Genomic DNA, 21675 nt, shown 5'->3' on the forward strand with positions numbered 1-21675 from the left:
TCTATCTATCTATCTATCTATCTATCTATCTATCTATATCTATCTATCCGTTTTAATCTGTTTGAATTTTTATTAGATTTGCTATAATCGAGAATAATTAATTTGGGGGATTTCCTTGTAGACGCATGTGGATACAAAGAGTGCCGGCCAGATGTTTGAGCTGATTAAGAAGAAGCTGAGCCACACAGATGCCTATCCGCATCTTCTATCTATTCTCCAGCACTGCCTCCAGATGCCATGTAAGTGTATATCAACTAAACCAGGCATTGGCATAACAGCTCCATTAGCATTCAGTTACACAAAGCATGTACTGATTTATTGGCAGATACACTTTATACAGTGTATACTATATATATATATATATATATATATATATATATATATATATATATATATATATATATATATATATATATATATATATATATATACTATTACAACAAACTCTATCTACAGAACAATGTCTTAATTATTGGGATCTTTATTGTGTCTGCTGTTCTTTGCTATATTAAACACCATTATTTCTATATTGCAGATAAACGCGGAGCGGGCAGCATACAGCAGTGGCAGCTTCTAGACCGAATCCTTCAACAGATTGTACTGCAGGACGACAAAGGGGAAGACCCAGATGTTTCTCCTTTGGACAATTTCAATGTCAGGAACATAATTAGAATGTAAGTGCTGCAGGATTTCTGAATATAACCTAGAAATAACGTCAGTTCTGGTGTAGATCAAAGTGCAGGCTGGCAATGCATAATGCTGGGTGCTGAGAAGGTTATAGGCTATACAGTGTGCGATTGAGTGGACGAGTGAGTGAGTGAATGTGTGAGTGAGAGTGTCTGGGGGTGAGTGAACGAGTGAGTAAGTAAAAAGTGAGTATGGGGGGGGTGAATGAATAAGTAATTGAAAGAATGAGTGAGTGAATATGTAAGTGAGTGTCTAGAGGTGTGTGTGTGTGTGTGTGTGTGTGTGTGTGTGTGTGTGTGTGTGTGTGTACGAGAGAATCACCAGAGTTAATGCACCTACTAAAGATATGGGGTATTTTCTTTCTTTCTGAGATTATGCAAGACTTTCACTCTTCCCCATTTTGTTTGTCTTGGCTCCTTTCCTTTTGCTGAGGATCTTCCTCTCCTCTTCCTGCCTCATTCTCCTTCATATCAGTTAAATTATAGCAGATCCCATTTCCTGCCGTTCCTCCTCTATCCAAACTTTGCATTGTCATTACTTTCCACTTTCTGTCCATCTTTCTGTCATCTCTCTTCTGCTTGTCTTTGCCCTTTTCAGTCGCTGTGTGACCAGGCCAAATAGCCTGCAATCGCACACTTCCATTCTCCATCATCATTAGCGAAGGCGAGCCAAAGCCCATGATTAATGTATTTAGTCTCCAGTGTGAAGGCGAGATTGAAAAACGCTTTAGAGGAGAGGTTTTACTGTGCATTCGGCTCTGCCAGCTCCTACTGAACTGTGTTTATCTCATTTTTACACTGCACTGCAGATCTGTCCAAGACAAACATTAACACCAAACATATTCATTTTGCGTGTGAGAGAGAGAGAGTGTGTGAGAGAGAGAGTGTGTGTGTGAGAGCGTGTATAATAGAGACTGTGTGATATGAGTGTGTGTATATATATATATATATATATGTGTGTGTGTGTGTGTGTGCGCACGTGAGTAAGTGTGGGAGTCTGAGGGTGAGTCTGTGTGAGTGATTGTGTGGAAGTCTTGGTAAGTGCTTGTGTTTGTGTGTACGTGTATGAGTGATTGTGTTTGTACGTGTGTGTAAGGAGGATTTTTTTTTTGTCCAGATGTTTGATTTTCCAAGGTACAAATGCAGATGCATTTCTTGGTGTTGGCTTGGAGGTGAAAGTCTTTTGTTTCACCTTTTTTGTCCTTTTTATGTTAAAAAAAAAACTACAAAAAAAACCAGCACTAAAGCAGAAGCATCAAGAAAATAGACGACTCTCTCCATTCTCCATTATACTGTACATCATTATATACTTTTTCTAGATTTACTTCTATGAGTAGATTATAATCCTCTTCTTTTACATTCTTTGTGTTCTCCTCAGCTACGGAAAGCAGTCCTCATCCAGGTGTTTCATTTTAAGCATTCATAACCCTGATCTTATGCTGAACTAAAACCTCCTATCAGGATACATAACTGTTTAATGACTCTTACACACAAAAGTCAACACCTAATGTTAACAGTTCATGATAAATGTGTGAGAACCTGTTGCTGTTTACATTTTAGTCATTTAATAGCTACATATTTTTTATTCAGATACTGTATATCTATATTAAACTCAACCTAACTGTGTCTGTTCATGGGATTAAATAAAAATAACTCCATTCATGTTAATGATACAATTCTGCCTATACAACATCCCTGACCTTGTAAATTAACCGTTACCTTTACACAACAATAACACACTAGCCACATTTACATGTACTCTTTTTTGTCATTCCAATTAAAATCATTCCGATTGAAAGATTCGGTGGACTGTTTACATGAGACATTATTTAATCCGATATGGTTTTTACATGTGCTTGTGCTTTCAGTCGGAATGACTTTGAGACATACGCACATTAGCCCATGTCTTGTTTGCTGCATTTTATTCCTGTCAACATGTAATTCCATTATTTCTTATGCGCCACTATCTCTATGTAAAACGTTGCTTTTAATCAAGCAACAGCGTGAATTTGTAGGCATATTACGGGTGCAGCAAAGCTTTTTGATTGCTGTGCATCTCTGAGGATCATCTCATCTCTGTTATCCCTCCCTCCTAAAAAAAAGCAGACGTGTGTAAATGATGATCCGTAGTAAGGACTGGTGGAAGTGGGTCGTATTGCTGGGATTTTAGCGACGTAGAATGGAAAATAAACGTTTGCATGAGTCAGTGGTTATATTCACACGTTTGTGTGGACTGGTAGAAGTATTCTGTTTAACTTTTAATTACATTTTTTTCTTTTGTTTGGTTTATGGAAAGGTTTATCTCACCCCTCTCAAACCAATTACAATTTCATTCAGTTTGGGCATTTTTCGTTCCAAAATGTGCCTACTGAGTCGATAAATTAGTGATAGTTAAGGTAAGTGAAAGATTTGAGCAGAAGAACAAAATATCATTCCTGACTTATCTTGTGATATTTTAGCACAGCAGACTGATCTGGTATATTTTTTTTATATTTCTTCCCTCTCTGCTATCAGGCTTGTCAATGAGAACGAGGTGAGACAGTGGCGAGACCAGGCCGAGAAATTCAGAAAAGGTAATGATGTACACACAGACGTACATAATTGGTGTGTGTGTGTGTGTGTGTGTGAAATGAAATTATGAACATTTATTTACATATTTATACTTCCAGTGTATATATATATATTAATTTTCAACAACTGAAATTATAAGTAAAGAACTGATAAATTAAGATACGGGTGCAACAATTAATTGAACTTAAGTAGAAAAAAATAGAAGTAGAGCTATTTGTTTTTTTGGTATCAGTAGTAGTAAAAATAGGAGTAGCATTAATGCTAATAATAGTAGTATTAATAGTAGTAGCAATAATATTAGTAGTAATAGTAGTATTAATAGTAGTAGCAATAATATTAGTAGTAATAGTAGTATTAATAGTAGTTGTAGCAATAATATTAATAGTTGTAGTAGTATTAGTTACTGTTACGTTTCAAACAAAATTCAGTATTCACTATGCTTTCAGTTTTTAGGCATAGCTTGTCCCAACAATCTCAGTTTTAGTTGCAATTTGATGAGGACACATTGTAGATGCCCCTAATAAAAATATCTATTAATTCAGATTTTTTGCAAGAATGCACCTGCACAAATTTAGAATCTGGTTGAATCTGATGACGCAATGTTCTATCATTTTCATTATACCACAGCACTGTTGAATTTTTTAATGTTTGCTCAGAACGGGAATCATTTTGCTATAATGGCTGCTCTGCCCCCAGCGCTCATTCACTGCTTTGATCAATCAATCAAGTAGTCAAACTTGTAAAATTTGATCACCTAATTACAGTAACCTTTTTTTTTTTTTTTTTTTTTTTTTTTTTGTTAATTTTAATCCACATATTTTGAAGGAGTCCCCAGTGTCAGAGCCTCATAACAGTTGGAGTTAAAGCTGTTTAGGATAGATGGCTTTGTTGTTTCTTAGTAACATGGCAAGGTCCATTTTACTTCATTACTTTTGATAGAAAAAAGAAAAAAAAAGCACCTAGTCAGAGTAAATGTTTCTAGCTGCTTTGAAACTAATAACAGAACTCGCTTTATGTCCTGTTTTATTTAGTGCGAGTCTAATCATTTTACGTGTAATTTTACTGACTGTAAGTTGCATATATGCATCTGTTCTTTTAGAGCATACAGAACTCATGGCCCGACTTGAGAGGAAGGAGCGAGAGTGCGAGATCAAAACGCAAGAGAAAGAAGACATGATGAAGACTCTAAACAAAATGAAAGACAAGCTGCAGAGAGAAGGAGTTGAGCTGCGCTCTGCCAGGGAGCAAGTTTTAGACTTGTCTTCTCGAATTAGCGATATTTCCGTGAGTATCCTTTTCCTGCTCCTGTAACTTTTTCAACTGAAGCAGGAGTTCAGTGGTTGTCTTTTTGTATTAGTGAGGAGTGGGCTGTGACTTTAGATCTCATGACCTTCAGAAGGAAAATGCTGCCAGCCTGAACGGTTCAGCTGCATGCAAAATGGTGTTGTGCTGCTTTCCTTTCTGTATTTTGAGGATAGGCTCTTGAATTATATAACAAACATCACATGCCCAGTACAATATAAAAAAAACATATATAATCCTCAGATGTTTTGTGCTTTATAAATCGATTTAGATGTATTATGAAGAATGCATAGTAACTGACTACTTTTCAAATGAGCTTGTTTTTCAGCATAATTTAATTGCAATGCTATTTATAAGACCTTATAATTGCTTTTACCTTGTTTTTTAACTTGTTTAGATGGAAATGGATCGACTATTTAGTAATAGTGTAATCCCATATGCTCTAATAATATCAAATATATTTTGTATATTGACTATCTTTCCTGTTTCTTATTTAGCATGGAAGTATGGCGTTTCCTCCACCTCCTCCTCCACCTGGAGGTCCAATGCCTCCTCCTCCTCCACCAATAATGACTGGTTTCCCTCCGCCTCCTCCACCACTTCCCTTCTGCCCAGCCCCTCCCCCACCACCTCCTCCTCCAGGGGCTCCACCTCCTCCTCCAGGAGCTCCGCCCATCTTCTCGGGTGCTCCACTCCCACCGGCACCCGCTTCTTTTAGCAGCAGCACGAGTCTGCGCAACAAGAGCATTCCCCAGCCATCACACCCACTTAAGTCTTTTAACTGGGCCAAACTGGGCGAGGTGAGCACATCATGGCACTGTGTAATGACTAAACAAACCGGAAAGCTCACTTAAACCTCATTAATCAGCCTAGTATAAATAGCACGGTTGGACAAACATTGCATCATGCTTTTGGCTTTGTTTCTTAGGAAAAAAATCTTAAAATGGCAACAATTTTCAGTCATTATTTTTCACTTATGAATACTTCCTCCCTTACAATGACGCATTCCTTATTCTTTACAGAACAAGATCACTGGCACCATTTGGCATGACATCGATGACCTGCGGGCTTTTAAAGTCCTTGATCTGAAAGATATCGAAAAGATGTTTTCGGCTTATCAGAGGCAACAAGTACGGTGGATTTGAATATCATGTTTGTCTTTATTAAAATAATGATGATAATTTGCATATTGTGTCATGTTTATTAGTATGTGAAAAAGAGATCAACAGTAGGAACTCGGAAGCCTTGTAGACTGAGGTTAATGTGGCAGCCTGGGAAAATCCTTCACATAATGAAAAGTCTATATAAATAACATTTAACTGAATTGAAAACTTCTATATAGAGATCTGAAAGCGGAAAGACTTCGTTAGCTGTAATTTTTCTTAGTTATTCTTGGCTCTGTAATTGTTTTCTTAATACTCGCTTATAGGGTTTACCCAATGTATTTCCATTTGGAATGCAGTGCAGAAACATTTTAACTCATGCTAGTTTTCATGATATTTACTGTGTGAGGAAATCACACTTACAGTAGCTAGCAAGGCTACTACTGTCTTCACACCCACCATGACCTTTGCATTACAGCCATGGCAAGATTAAAAGAATAAATAAAAACTTTTCCGTGTCTTTTAGATGAAATATATTCCTGCTTACTGAAAGTTAAAATATCAGTATATGTTATACACAGGCAAAAAAAAAAAAAAAAAAAAAAAAAGACTTGGCTCTCTGCCAGGATTCAGTCGCAATGACATACGACGGGTTTTCCCAGACCACCACACATTTACGCCAGCTGTTCTTCGCTGAATGGCTTACTGTGTCTGACCTGATAAAGCGCTTAAGCATGGAGTAGAATTTGTAGCGCTTTCATTGTGCTAACTGACCATGCCAAGAATAGAGACCATGACGACACCATTTCATATTGACTTTTATGGCTATGTAGTTGATTTTCTCTTACAGCATCAGTAGTGAGAATCTGTAGCTCTGCAGCCCAGCTCTGGCTGAGCCTTATTTTTTCCATAGTTCTGCTGCTTGTGACGCTAATCACTGCATGTCTTCCAATGTTTTTTTTTTTTCCTTCTGTACTCTCTCCATCTGCCTGACCAGGAGCTGCTCACTAACCAATCCTTCAAACAGGTGAGTCTTTAGTTTGAGTCGTCACTGCTTTTGGCCCTGTGCCTCTTCCCACAATCTGCTGCCAGCCACACAACTTTACAACTGCATTTACTTAGTTGGTTGGTTTTATAGAGTTGTTAAAGGTTTGAATAATATCTGTGTTTGCCAGTTTGAATCTGAAAAGATACACAATACAAACAAATGCTTGCTGACACATGATTATAAAATTAATGTTCTTTCTGAGCATCCCATTTTTACATTTAGTCCGCATTTTCTTTTATATTATCCTCCACTCTTGGGATTGGGACCAGCACTAAGAGTGCACTGGTTGTGCAACCTTAATGGCTAGGTTAAATAAAAAATATTATTTCTGCTGTTGTTAGGAGAAAATTAGGAGAAAAACCCGCTAACATACGAACAGACAGAGCAAATTTTCCACGTAACTGTCAATCAGCCACGTAACTTCATAAATTGTGTTAATCAGCCAAAATTGCTGATTACACCTTTAAATCCTGGTTTGAAAAGTCAAATCATTTCTATGCCCTATTTATTTCTTTGACATTTTTACCTGCGTTATTGCAGTAATAGTCCATATGCTCAGTATTTCCTAAAGATTAGTCTTGTGCTGTTCAACCCATCTGGCCAGTTGCTAGTGAGTGATGTTTTGGCAAGGCCTGAAAGTGAGTAGGAGTAGTCTTCTAACCTCAAGCCAAACCCAAATCCCATCAGCCACAGCCATGGAAGCAGTGAGCCATATTTGGATGCCCGTTCGGCGGTTGTTGAATTGCTCTTGTGCTTGCGTTGAGAGCGGAGGAAAAGCTTTCACCCATAAATAGCTCACTGTACTTTAAACATCCTCACCTCAGCAGCCTCCGTCACACGGTCCTCACTTAACCGTCTGCTCCGAATCCTGGAGCTGTTTCCTGTCCATACAGTGTTTCATGGAAAGTTCAGTGTTTAGTGTCTGTTTTGTGCTTGAGCTTCCTCTGTTTATCTGAATCAGCACCAGTATTTTCCTCACTCACCGAAATGATTGTAAAACACGATTCAGGCTCCCTGCGATTGTAGAACATGGAGGTACAGGAGGTTGTAGGCAGCCTTTTCCACATTCATGAGCTGTGTATGAGGTCATGAAATTCAGACCAGTAGGCAATGTATCAAAGATATTATTGGTATGGTAATTTCCTTGAAAATGAACATGTTTGTCAGGTTTATTCCAAATTACACCATCCAAAGTTTGCTTTAAACCAGAAATCATGTCATTTAATGCAAGATGTCAACCTTGTTTTTTTCCACTTTCTTGCTTCGTTTAGAAGGAGACTGGTTCCATGGATGACTTGTATCTAAGTACAAGGAAAGTGAAGGAGCTGTCAGTCATCGATGGGCGGCGGGCGCAGAACTGCGTTATCTTACTCTCCAAGTATGTACTTAACCATGACTCAGCACTGTCGATGCAATACTTTCTCTCAAAATTGGAATTTTCCAAAGTAAGTCTGACCACACAATGAGCTAGACACAGAGCACATAACTATAAGATCAGCATTAACAATGAATTTGTAGCAGGTAACTAATGTACAACGAAAGAATGTGCAAATTGTGAAACATAATAAATAACTGTACAAGATATATCGAACAGGAAGAAACTTTCATTATTCTTATGCACATTATCTCTAGAAACCGGAAAGAAATGGTGTCTTATATTTATTTCTGTTATGGTTTATAATGTTTGTAGCCTAATTTAAAAAAATAATCTTATCACTATTGCACAATCTATAAAAAGTGAGGTAAAAAAAACGGATGATCTGGATATTAGACAGAAAACAAGTATTTTTATTAGTCAGAGAAAATTCAAAATACTCAATCACATTTATTTCATAATCACTTATTTTATGTATTTGTTTCAAAGACACACATGTAAAATCCCAATTATATATATATATATATATATATATATATATATATATAAGTTGGAATGCTGTTTAAAATGTTTTGCAAATCTCATAATCCCACATTTAATTCACAATAAAACATGGAAAACATGGTACAGTAAATATTCATAATGGGGAAATGTACCATTTTAAGAAAAAACTCAATACCGAATATGATGGCCACATGTCTCAAACAAAATTTGTGACGGTGGAACAAAGCGCTAAAAGAGTAGTTACTAAAGTGTTTCTAAAAAGAAGCAGTTTGAGAAATGTTTTGGGACTAATTAGATTGTTTGGCAACATTTTTACCTTTATAATAGCTGGTAAGGTTAATATTTTCGAAGTTTTTATTTGACCCGGATTACCAACAGCAGATAATGTAACCTTTTGTATTATTTTTTTAAGAACCACATGTTAAATCGGGGGCCTGGCACTGATTCTCCAAATGTATTTATATTTACAACAATCCGCCACCAGTCATATAGAAACTGTGTTAACGCAAAGTTGTACAGTATTTTTAGATTGTAAGATAATAGATGCACATCTAGACGCATCCAGACCAGATTAAAGAACAGAACACAAACTGACCCAGGGGGCATCTACCGTCCTAATGAGGCCATGAGTACACGATCAATAGCTATCTATCACAGTTTACAGAGCACAACATTGATTAGCCCCAAACAACCGTAAGGTCATATACACACATTCGAGCATGTGACGATTAAAGTGATGATGATTATTACCTGGAATTGCTTGTGTCGTCTTTTCTGAAACGTTTTGCTCCGTGCAGGTTGAAAATGAGCAACGAGGAGATCAAGAGAGCCATTCTGGAAATGGACGAGAGAGAGGAGCTGGCTAAAGATATGCTAGAGCAGGTACTTAAATGCTCGTAAAGCCAGTGTGTTGTGATTTGATATGGTTAGTGAACTCTAAAATTACTGACACTCTTTATTAGAATGAGTTAAAATGATAATTGTGAGTATAAATATATATACTTTAGCATTTATAGAAATATAAAACCAAAGTCCCTGTAAAACCAATTTTCAACATTCTTTAAAGACCTACACCTTTAATGCATAGCAGACATTCTAGTGAAGAGTGCTGCCAGGATATTTTAGCTCAAACTCTAGTGGCCACTGATATAAAAATTGGGCTGCATCACACTTCCCAGTCTTTAATTATTTTACTACTAACAGCACACACTGAATTGGTTCATTCATTACATAATATCCTAATTTTAATTTATGCCTTTTATTTATTTAATCAGCTATTAAAGTTTATTCCTGAAAAGAGCGACATTGACCTTCTGGAGGAACACAAGCATGAGCTGGATCGAATGGCACGTGCTGACCGCTTCCTGTATGACATGAGCAGGTACAAATGCTTCGTTTGTGTAAATGATCCCTGTGGTCAAATATGATGTAAAGTGAAACATTGTTTACCAAAGCATATATGTATATTCATACAAAAACCCAACTAAAACATTCCTCCTCATTGTGTTGTCCTTGACTGTTAAAAGCATGTTTTTTTTTTTATAAAGAATGAACCCCTTGAGTAGCCTTATGAAACGTCCACATCCTCCCGTCTAGTCTCACAGGCGCCCACAAAACACCGTTATTTCTCCACGTTATCATTCACTATGGATAACTCTGCTTTGAAATCATCCCGCTACCCTTCTACCCTTTATCTTCCCCCTTCCCAGCAGAGGGGGGTCCCTGCATCATGATTCTCCTCGAGTGCACGGGTTTGCAGAAGCTCATTAGGGATAAAAGCTCAGGAATCTGTGTGGGAGAGCCAAAGTTTCTTTGAAATGACTCTCCTGTGGAGACTGATTTTTTTGTTGTTGTTTGTTTGTTTGTTTTTCTTTCTACTGCTGCCTGACTCCTGGTTAGGATTGATCATTACCAGCAGAGGCTCCAGTCGCTGTTCTTCAAAAAGAAGTTTGCAGAGCGACTTGCAGAGACCAAGCCAAAGGTGGAGGGTGAGTGTAATGCTTGTAGCAATACAAATATTTATATTATAGCAGTTAATTCACTGTTGAACAACACAACTGGAGTTGAATGGCAGATGCTGCACATAAAGCTATGGATTAAAAACTTACAAAATGTACAATAATTGTTGAAATGGTGCTTTCTGTCCGAAGGCGTTTATCAGTTATAGAAGGAGTCTCCATTGTTAGCACTTTCAATATCACAGTAATGAAAGGTGGAAGTTTCACAATAATCTTCTTGTGATTTAAGATGTTCAATTTATTAAGATAATTAACTCTGGGGGCATCTCACACTACTTCATTACTCGATTATTTTCAAATTATAACATGTCACATAGTGTTTTATTCATCACTTGATATGTAGGTGAATTACATAAAAGCAAATGTTGTAAGAATTTAAGAATGGGTTTTATCACTTGAAGTCAGAATAATACAGGATTTAGTATGGGAAGATCGAGCATCTCACACCCCCTGTTGTCTGACTCCACCCATGCCAAAGCAGGTGCTTTTATATACACACAGCCCTGCAAGCAGCATATATGTAATTACAGAAAAGAATTAAACATTACAGTTTCATCATCGTTCAGCGCTTAAATGCAGAACTGTTCATGCAAAATGTGGTTCTAAACCGTTGTAATAGACTGCTGATATTAATTACAGTCCAAATCTGTCCTCAAAGTTCTTGCGTTAACCAGTAAATTCATGGATATTTAGGCTGTTGAGGTGGAAACATCCCCACCTGCACAGAGTGGTCTCCAATCAAAGAGAACTCCATCTAGAGGTAGGGTCAGAAAGATCTGAAGAGAGCAAAAGGACACGAACACTGGTCATTGGTACCTCAGTAGCATGCTTAATTGGACAGAGAGAAAAGGAGAGAGAGATGAAGAGAAGAGAAGAAAAGAAAAGAGGAGAAAAGAGGGTTGACAGGGAAAGAGAAATAAGGATTATCCATTCTACTATTAGCAATATTTCATTTCGAAATATTACTTAATACTATACTTTTTATACTCTAATGCTTGCAAAACTGCTGTAATTAATTTTCAAAATAGTACTAGTGTAAGTATTAGAGTAATATAGTAGGTGTGTGTGGCTCTGTATGCATCTCTGGTGTTTGAACTTCTTCCCGAGTTACCAAGGAGGCTATTTTGGAAAGCTGGCAAATGAAGTTGCTCTCTTGAAGACCCGTTGCACCAAAGAGTTAGAATACACTAATACACTACACATGCAAATGGAATTTAGTGCGTGCAGCGTGAGCAAGGATTACCGTGGCTTACATAAATATTCACCCTCCTTGAACTTTCCCACACTTTACAGTTTCATATCCTGGAACTGGTTTAGACTTAATTGAAATTATATGATGGTAATCTACACAAAATAGCTGGAGATAAACGGCACGGTTGCATCGGTGTTTACCACTGTGGTAGGAGACAAACTGTGTCAAAGTGTCACATGATCTCAGTCTTTCTGAGATCTTCACTCGTTTCACAGACTTGGTTAGAGAACATAATGAATTGCATGTCATCATTAAAGGCAGAGAGCTGTCAAAACACTTTGTAACAAAATCAATCCTGTGGCACACTGTTAAGATAATATGGAAAGATTATTTTCCCACTGCGAACTCTGCCATTAAACCCAGTGACCGAGTAAATCAAGGATTAGTCAAAGGAGGCCGTGGGTAGTGCTCGACAATACTCATACAAACCACTGTTTTTCACAGCATGAACGGAATCTACTTTGGCGTGTGGCCTCATTAACAGTTTTACCTCTCTGCACTGCCCGTCATGAAAACACACTAGGGTTTGTGGCTTGTTAGAGTTTCAGCTGCAAGCGGTGTAATTGATCAACTACAGACCCTGCACTTTCCCTTCATGGATCTGCCATGTCTTGTATGGGAGTATAAATCTGAGAGGCCACACAGTAGATGACTAATATCCAAAGTGGCGTTATAGTATATGGCAAATGGCTTTAACTACCAGTGGAAAGGAACAAGAAACTCTGGCCCAGGATCTGTGAGCCACCCCACCCACGCATGTTCCCTCATGTCAAAATCAGAGGCGTTTCTAGTTTTTAGAGGTGGAGGCTGTGTCTAAATTTAACCAGGCTTCTTGGGGAGTGTGATTTGTAGGAGTGAGGAGAAAGTTGTGGCCAGGCATCAGAGCTGTGTGATGATTCCATAATAGGAATCTCATTACAGTGTGGACAGATCAGAGTTAAGATCGATTCATCCTGATGCAAACATTTCTAAACATATGATCCGCCACACAGTGGACGCTGAGGTTAAGTAACGGTTTCAACCGATTCCAGGGGCTTTTTTTTTTTTTTTTTAAACTTGGTGGTTTCTTCGTCTTCGTGTGTTCCTGAGAAATTAATTTGGCCAATGCAGGAACCTTGTCCAATTGAAACCTTTATGCAATATATATGTGCGGTTCGGAATTGATTGCTGTTGATTAAATCTTGTTTTGATTGAGAGAGTGATGGAGTATTTGGTTTTAAGAAGGTCTGCAAACATAATGTAGGATTGATGTGAATATGACTGGCCTGTAAATCTAACATTTTATTTAAAACTAGATTGCCATGACAAACTTTGATGTTGAATTTCGGTCAATATGTGTTTATGGGAGTTTTTAAGATTTTTGAAATATACAGTAGCTTGAAAGGTGTATTAGGTGTAACAGTCCAAATCTTTCAGTGAAATTCAGTGGGATTTTTGGCCAATTTGAGCTTCTGTAATAAGAAAACTGGTGAGTTTGGTGTACAGTATGTAGCCTTTAGGACCCTACATTGTCTACTTGTTTCACAGACAGTCCACAACAATAAATGTAAATTCTAACAATTTTTTTAAAAGTGTATGTCTTTCTTTAAAACAAATCAAATAGATCCAAATGTTGTAAAACTTGGGGGCTTGGTGAAAAATAATTTACTTTGGGTTGGTTTTGACATCACACCACACACATCAGTCCACACAAACATTATTTTTCAGCACATCTCTGTGATTTATTTCTGACATATCATAACCGTGTTTCATTGTCCATACCCGTCTTTATTCCACACTGCCTTAACAAATGCTCCAACATCTGTGTTCTCCTCAGCTATTGTATGTGCATCCCGTGAGGTGATGAGGAGTAAACATCTGACCCAGATTTTGGAGGTGGTCCTAGCCTTGGGGAACTTCCTGAATAAAGGCCAGAGAGGGAATGCCTATGGTTTCAAAGTGTCCAGCCTGAACAAGATTGTGGACACCAAGTCAAGCATAGACAGGTCAGTACTGCATTTGAATTATGACATGAGAAACCTGGGACATTGTGGTTGGGTGTAATTGCCCCTTGAGTAATGTGGTGTCTATAAATCTACTCAAATATTCATGGCATCCTATGCAGTTAACCGCATTCATCAAGTGCTCATTTAAGTAGCATAGTAGTATGTACTGTATGTTATAGCAGGATAACTGTAGATTATTATGAAGGTAGTATTTACACCATTAATAAGATTTTTTTTTATTTGACAAAAAATTATTTTTGCATTATTTCCCAATTTACTATTTAAAAAAAGAAACTTCCAGAATTTGCCATGAATTTTATATCATATATGTATAATTTAGTAAATTCATGGGCCTGGGTGCAATGTGGGCTTTTTTATAGAAATCTAATTATTATTATTATTATTTATTTTTTGATTACTTGCTTATAGAAATGAATTAATTATTTATTTATTTGTCCATAGAACCAGCATTTTCCAATCACTAAGTTGTACACAAATGTGTTGACTGAATTATTGATAAAATCAGATGTTTCTTTGTTTCTATACATTTTACATGCCGGTGTTCTCGTTTATAATTGTTCTTGCAATAAGAACACATTAGCATCTTCAGGCATGCTTGGGGAGGGAAATGATGTTGGAAAGTCCAACATAACTAATTAGTCATGCTCTGGTGAAGGTCATATTTAAGTTCAGAAGTATGATCAAGATAGCAAAACGAATATTAAAGATGTACTTTGAAATCTACTATTGAACATTTTGCATATGAAGCCATGTGTGAGTGATCTGTATTGTGTTTCTTTTTACAGAAACATCACCATGTTGCACTACCTGATCATGATTTTTGAGAAGAACTATCCCAACATCCTCAATGTCCAACAGGATCTGCTAAGCATACCAGAGGCTGCAAAAGTCAAGTGAGTGCACCAATTTTGGAAGATAGTAGGAATGAATTTAAGACAACAAGACATGCTAAAGGCATAATAAACATTATAGTGGTGAAAGGAAAATAACAATTACCCGTTCCCCTCTCTCCCTGAAGACTTCTCTGTGGTGGAAAGCAACTATTGCACATCACTAACATTGGAGATCTTTGTCTAGTTAAACAGCACCAGATCAACAAATATGCTGTATAGTATTCGATTATGTGTCGCATCTTCTATTCAGGTTCATGTAATTTGTAATTGGTTGTTACTACTGTATCTCATAAGTCTGAAGACAATTAATCCAAACCATCTCACAGTCTGATTCCAGACAGTTCAGTACTGCTGTGGTACAATGCTGTATTAAAAAAGAACTTATAAATATAACTAAAAGCTTATTGTTAATTTTGTTAAATATAGAAACTGAACTTTGGACTGAAGTTGTAGTTGTGAAGGCTGTTGTTTGATTTGTTGTTGCTCTGTGCAACAGTCTGGCTGAACTGGAGAAGGACGTCTACAGTATAAAGAGTGGATTGAAAGCTCTGGAAGCAGTGAGTATTCTATTATACATTCCTGTGGCGTATTCAAATTTCAATGCAGAGGGACTTTACTGGCATTTCTATTGTGGCAAAATGAAAGTCTCTCAAGCCTTTAAAATTTGAATGATGCAGCCAAAAAGAGGAATGGTTCAGTGAAAAAATCGAATTGCCCATTTTTCCACTTTTCCACCACAAAAGTAATTGATCAGCCAAGAAACTGTTGGCGTCTTATGTCTTTTTTTTTGTTCCACACTCAAACTTCCAATTTTAATATACGCATATGTCAATTTAAAATAATTGTTTAGTAAAATATCATGAATAATGCAGATCTACAGATGTAAGCTCAGGGTGGAGGTAAATTATTATATGCAAAATGTTCAGCTTGCAGAGTTGGTGGTGACTGGTTTCAGAGGTGAGGCCCAATATAATATATTTGGGCTAATTTAGTTTCACATTATTTGACATATTTTCAATTCTATACTAATAATAATTAAAGCTGAAATTTCATTTGTTTGATCACCTGTTAGGTTCATTAGGCTGCATCAAAAGATACAGAAGCAAATGGAGATCAAACATCTTTCTAAACTATTATTTTTTTTTAACCATTTCAGAAGAAGCCTGTAATGAGGAAAGCGAGATTTAAATTTTCTGTCTGAGAGCTAGCACTCCCTTTGTACATATGCATAGCTGTTACTGGTCATGATTACAACTTCTTCTGTTTTTATTCAAAAATGTTATAATGAGTTAAAAGCTGATAGTTTAGTGAATGTGTTGTTCGAGTCACGCTCTGCCGTGCACTGCTTCTTTTCATTTTTGCATAGCTTCAGAATGGAAAGGCGTCTCAAATCACGCTCTCGCAGCTCTAAATGAGAGCAAGGCAATTATCGGTGATGGGTTCCTATGGACTTATTCAGTAAGCAATTAAGAGAGAGAGGCATGTAGAGGAATGAGGCCAAGCAAAGCCATGATTCAAAACTAAGATTGTGCATTAATCATGAAAATTGAAACCAACAACATGTGGAGATGGTTTAACAGCATGGTATGAAGATGCCAGAAGCCCAAAGCACTGTGCTAAATTATTAGCAGAAAGATGGATATATATATTAGGGGCGTAATGGTACACGTTTGTACAGAAATTTGTCGGTACAGGGCTTTCGCTTCAGTACACATAAAACTAATTTAATCCTTTATAAGTGCGGAACATAGTTTAAATCTGAGTTTCTACAGAAATGTTTTAAGTGGCGGACCACAGGTTTGATTAGTCTGTGCCTCGCACTTTGAGCGAATTTTTTTATTCTTGTTAAACTTGAAAACATACACACACATTCCAGGGGTGTAAAAAAAAAAAAAAAAAAAAAAAAAACAACTAGAGCTAGCGCAGTGTCACTGTAGCTACTTACTCCGTACTAAAAATATGCATGGAAACGGTAAAGAATACATATCGCTAGCGTTAGCCACTAACCAGGAAGTGGCTAGCGGCTAATGCTATCACTATAGATCCTTTAGTGTTTTTATCCAGATTTAAGAATTTCTCTTTAAAGGAGAAAATCCTGACAATTCTACATATCTAGGGAGTGACTAAATGAAGGATGCAAGGAATGAAGACTTGTTACAGTATGCTGAAATAAGTAGAACATATTATATTTAATGTTAAACACACACACACTTACATACACATCTGTATTACCCAAACGAGGGTCTAACAAATGCAAGCTATTTGATTAAAATCTTCCATTCATTTAATTTTATTTAATCCATGTAATTTATGCCAATTTAATTGACTACTCAATTAAATCAATAAGTGTATTGCACTGATTTGATTTATTCTTTTGTGTTTTTATAAAGTATTATAAAATATTATTTTATATATTATTTAACCAAGCAGGCATTTTACTTAAATTAATCAAATGTTTATGATTACAGATATTAATAATAATAAACTGTGTTAATAAAAAACAACAAGCAATTTTATGTTTTGCATTTCATCCCCCTAACCATACCGAAATTGAACCAAAACATGGAAAAAAAAGCTAAGTACGTACCGAACCGTGAATTTGTGTACCGTTACACCTCTTTTATTTATTCATATATTCATATATATATATATATATATATATATATATATATATATATATATATATATATATATATATATATATATATATATATATATATATATATTATTTAGTATAAATCTTGCCTTAGTTATATGATATGTTTAATAGTCTAAATCTTGCCCATATATATAATAGTATCTTGCCTTGTTTTATTAACTCACAGGAGCTGCAGTATCAGCAGAGCCGGCCACGTGACAGAGGGGATAAGTTCATCCCCGTGGTCAGCGACTTCATCACAGTGGCAAGTTTTAGCTTCTCTGAGTTGGAAGATTTGTTGAACGAGGCAAAGGAGAAGGTAAGATTTAGCTGATTACCTATTCAATCATCATCATCAGTGAGCAACTCTGATTATATGTCTGCTAATTGAATGCTTTAGACTCAAGCTTTTTACCAATTTGTGTGGGACTACCAAAATTCTGAGTCTTCATCTAATTATAATGTTCTTAATGGAAAAACCCCTACTTGTCCTTTCTGCTCCAGGACACACATTTATAGAGCTTTCATTTAAGCCAGATGAAATTGCACAAAGGAATTTAAAGGAATAGAAAGTGAGGGTTTAGCGTTGACTCCCCTACTCCCTTATTTGGCAAGTGTTTTCTTTAAGCTTGCTTTAAGAGTCCTTGTGAAGACGTGAGGTGTTTTCCAACTTCTTTCCTTTCACTCCTTGTGAGAAGAGAACGAGCTGCAGGATGGACTCCGTCTTTCCGTTATCCTTCTCACAAGAGCCGGTAGTCCTGCCAAGCTTGTGCATGAGCCGTAAAGGGAAGGGAGAGTGCGAGAGACTGAGAGAAGTCTTTGTGCACCCTTTCCCATGTGGTGTGATGACTTAAACATCCCGGGGAAGCCTGGTGACTGGGCCTAAGTCCTTCAGAGCGGTTTCTTTTTTTCCCTATGTGTGCAGAGGCAGAAAGAGAAAGAGCACTCTTGTTTGAAACGTGGCATGAAGGCTCAGTCCCCATGCTGCATCGTGTCTCTGCATCTTAAGGGAATAAAAGTATACGAAAGGCCATCTTTTAATCCACTTTCCCTCTTGTTAACCAAAAGTGGATTTGGGGTCAGCGTAATCTCTCTCTGCATGGGCTGATCACATGCTGCCAGACTCGGCACTTAACCACACAGCGCTAACTCTGAATCCACTCACCTTTCGCCCAATTATTTATTTTAGGAGCACCGTAAAAATTCAACGTCTGTTCAGAGCAGCGTCACGGGAAAAGGTTGACCCTGAAAGTTGATTTGCAGCGAAGGAACAAAGGCATTGCTGTACTTCTACAACTCAGTCTGTTCCTTTCAGCCATTTAGTGGCCAGGGCGCTCGTGTCTCTTAAATAAGGCCCAAATCTTCAGTCCGCATCTGTGCATACAGGAATTTTATCCATTAGAGCAAACCAAATTAGTTTAATATATCAGTCCAAAATTGTTGTGGGACACTGTGCAGTAAAAGTATCATTAATCAAAGATAAAAATGCTAAATTGTTTCAGGACCACATTCACTTTTTGTGGAACACGCAAGGTTATGAATATCAACAGCTGGTTAATGTATTTTAAATAAGCCATGGATTATCACACGGGTCACTGTTTCAGATTCCTGGGATGATATAAATCCTGCATTATAAATATGGCAGTGTATTTAAATATGATCAAATATGATTCCATCTCCATACACACATTTACAAAGCTCCGTTTAGGACGTATTCTAGAAGAATACATTTTTTATTCTATACAAGTATAAAACACATTACTATCCTATTTTCTTTCTTAAACTCGCTTTCAAAGAATGAATGCACATAGAAACGCTATAATGTGTATAAAGTGGCGGGTATTGCGTCAGAGATAAGAAAAGGAACCGTAATGTATCTCCTTAATGGCGCCGCTGTGTTCCACTTAAAATACATCTAGGTGGATAAAGTCCTTTTGTTTTTCCTTAAACGCTAACTTTGTGTTGCGACGCTGTTTCTTGCAGTGAAAAATACAGAAAACACGGCCAAAGTCCCAGTGGGAAGGAAGCCAGCATGAGCCGAGATAAACGCTAATCTCTCTGGCGTAAATCGATTTGGGATACTCTTGGCAGTCGCCACAGTCTGACCTTAAAATGGATTTACACTTTTAGAACAGAAATTGTATCTAAAGGAACTCCTTATTTTAGCTTTTAACACCATGGTACTCCCAGAACCAGCCCCAAAGACTTAAATACTGTCTCTAGGACTGGACACTAGTCTGGACAAGTCTTTAGGACTGCTCCAAAAAATCTTATGGACTTTGTGTTAAAATCTCATGTCAATCTTTTACAGTTATTTAACAAAGAGATTTAGAGATGCGGAATATTTAGAATATTCTCTCTCCTTCTCTCTTTCTCTCTCTCTTTCTCTCTCTCTCTCTCTCTCTGGCAGTAATCAGTGGACAGGTGGTAGTGATAAGAGAAGGCATATGGTAGTCTAATGAGGCGTAACCTCATCCATCACGCACACAGGAGCAATGAGGCTTTGTCTTGTTTGTGTGCACTGTTAGTGGTTTGAATCGAGATCGATGGAGCTCACTCAGTACACAGATAAGCAGGAACTCCATCAGCCTGGACGATGCACTCACCTGGTGCACAGCCCATACATGCATGCATTTTATTTTTTTACATTGCCGTAGCTATATAATACAATAGCCTCGTTTTTAGGTGTGATTAGGCCCTATTGCGCTGAACCACCCTGGTGAAATCAGCCATGACCAGGAAGACGGTCATTAGTTTTGCCGAACCAGAGCCACACACAATGAATTCTCTCTGGTGCATTTACACTAATATCTTTTCTGTATTGTGGCTGTTGAACACTGCACTACTTGCTGTATTGAGTAGTCGGAAATCTTTCAAGTAACCACAAATCAACATTCTGTAAAAAAAATCTAAAGTGTCTGTTACAGAGAGTAGCAGTTCTCTGTTAGTTTCTTAAAATTGTAAGCCTTGAGTGGTCCTGATCCATTGTAGTAGATTGTTGATATGAATTACAGTCCAAATCCATCCTCGAAGTTCTGGAGTTGCTCAGTATTTTCATGAATCTTTAGGCTCTTCATGTGGAACGATCTCCAGCTGCACTGAGTGGTCTTCAATTGAAGAGAATGCGTTTTCTAAATTTGCTTCTTACTGCAGGTTCATTCCTAATGCGTCTGTTTTTTTATATATTTTTTTTATCTACAATCACAGTTAAAGAACTATAAACAGACGTGCAATAAAACTACTGTACAATAACCTATAATCTTCACTGTATAATAACCTATAATCAAAAAAATATCTTTATGGTAACTAACGCAGCAAGGCTGCAAAGCCAAAAATAGATTGTTGCTTGTTTTAGATCAGTTCGTGCTCTGCATTTCATAGCTGTTGTGTATGATCAAGTTACAGTAGGAATGTGCTTGAACTTGCATTCTATATAATTTCCTGAATATGGAAAGTTCCTAAGTAGCTGGTTGCAAAACCGAATCTGAACTGGATTAAAAAAATTCAACACAATGGGTAAAAAGAATAAATCTAATTTTGAGTAAATATGACTAAATATATTCAGATCCAAGCCCTTTGCTGTCTTTCAGTGATGCTGCAATTGAATATATTAACAAGTCTTATCTTCCACATAACACAGAGGGTGGTGATTATTTCTAGGGCAGAAAAAAATCTTAACAGAAAACAGAAACCTTAACAATCTTGCATTTTTTTTACTAAGCATGATCCCAATTAAAAAGATTTTATTTGAATTTCATTTTTGGTTTTGTTGATTCCTCTTCCGGTGTTCCGATGCCTGTTGTTTTAGACGTGCTCCTCTCTTCTGTTGTCAGTTCGCCAAGTCTCTGAAGCACTTCGGAGAGGAGCAGGTACACATGCAGCCGGACGAGTTCTTCGGAATCTTCGACACCTTCCTGCAGTCGTTCAACGAGGCTCGGCAAGACCTGGAGAACATGCAGCGTCGCAAAGAAGAGGAAGAGAAGCGAGCGCGCATGGAAGCCATGGTGAGCCACATGTTAGAAATACAAACCCAAACCAGCATCTTGTTTCTCTGTTTATCTTCTCTCAGTAAAGGGACTTTTTTTTGCATGATTATGCCCCATTTTAGTAGTCCTTAAGTGCTGGTCTCAGTGAAGATCATTTCCTGCACTGTATGGCTTAAGAGGATTTCGATGTCTGCTCAGGATTGCTTTAATAGTCGAAAGCGTAGTTATAGAGTTCCTCAATCAAAGGAACAGATTTATAGTAAGGCACTGCTGCTTTTGTTTGCTTTCTATTG

The 21675-nt window shown here is 37.2% G+C and overlaps 1 protein-coding gene across 4 annotated transcripts in view; it reads left to right on the forward strand.

Moving 5' to 3' along the window:
- The window catches only part of daam2 (dishevelled associated activator of morphogenesis 2), a 108956-nt gene that overhangs the window by 83042 nt on the left and 4239 nt on the right, over positions 1–21675 (forward strand). For 2 of the 4 annotated variants that reach the window (XM_083544569.1, XM_083544570.1), the window contains exons 10-25: positions 122–239; positions 536–674; positions 3201–3259; positions 4357–4541; positions 5057–5359; positions 5582–5689; positions 6660–6689; positions 7982–8088; positions 9387–9471; positions 9864–9970; positions 10489–10577; positions 13676–13844; positions 14651–14758; positions 15255–15315; positions 17584–17715; positions 21230–21400. In XM_083544569.1, coding sequence (XP_083400695.1) covers positions 122–239; positions 536–674; positions 3201–3259; positions 4357–4541; positions 5057–5359; positions 5582–5689; positions 6660–6689; positions 7982–8088; positions 9387–9471; positions 9864–9970; positions 10489–10577; positions 13676–13844; positions 14651–14758; positions 15255–15315; positions 17584–17715; positions 21230–21400 — 1971 coding nt within the window. Of the gene's footprint in view, positions 1–121; positions 240–535; positions 675–3200; positions 3260–4356; positions 4542–5056; positions 5360–5581; positions 5690–6659; positions 6690–7981; positions 8089–9386; positions 9472–9863; positions 9971–10488; positions 10578–13675; positions 13845–14650; positions 14759–15254; positions 16072–16124; positions 16662–17583; positions 17716–21229; positions 21401–21675 lie in introns of those variants that run through there. The other 2 variants (XM_083544571.1, XR_014534089.1) reach the window with 2 other exon arrangements.

The sequence above is a fragment of the Silurus aristotelis genome, assembly GCF_946808225.1.
Source record: "Silurus aristotelis genome assembly, chromosome: 6".
NCBI lineage: Eukaryota > Metazoa > Chordata > Actinopteri > Siluriformes > Siluridae > Silurus > Silurus aristotelis.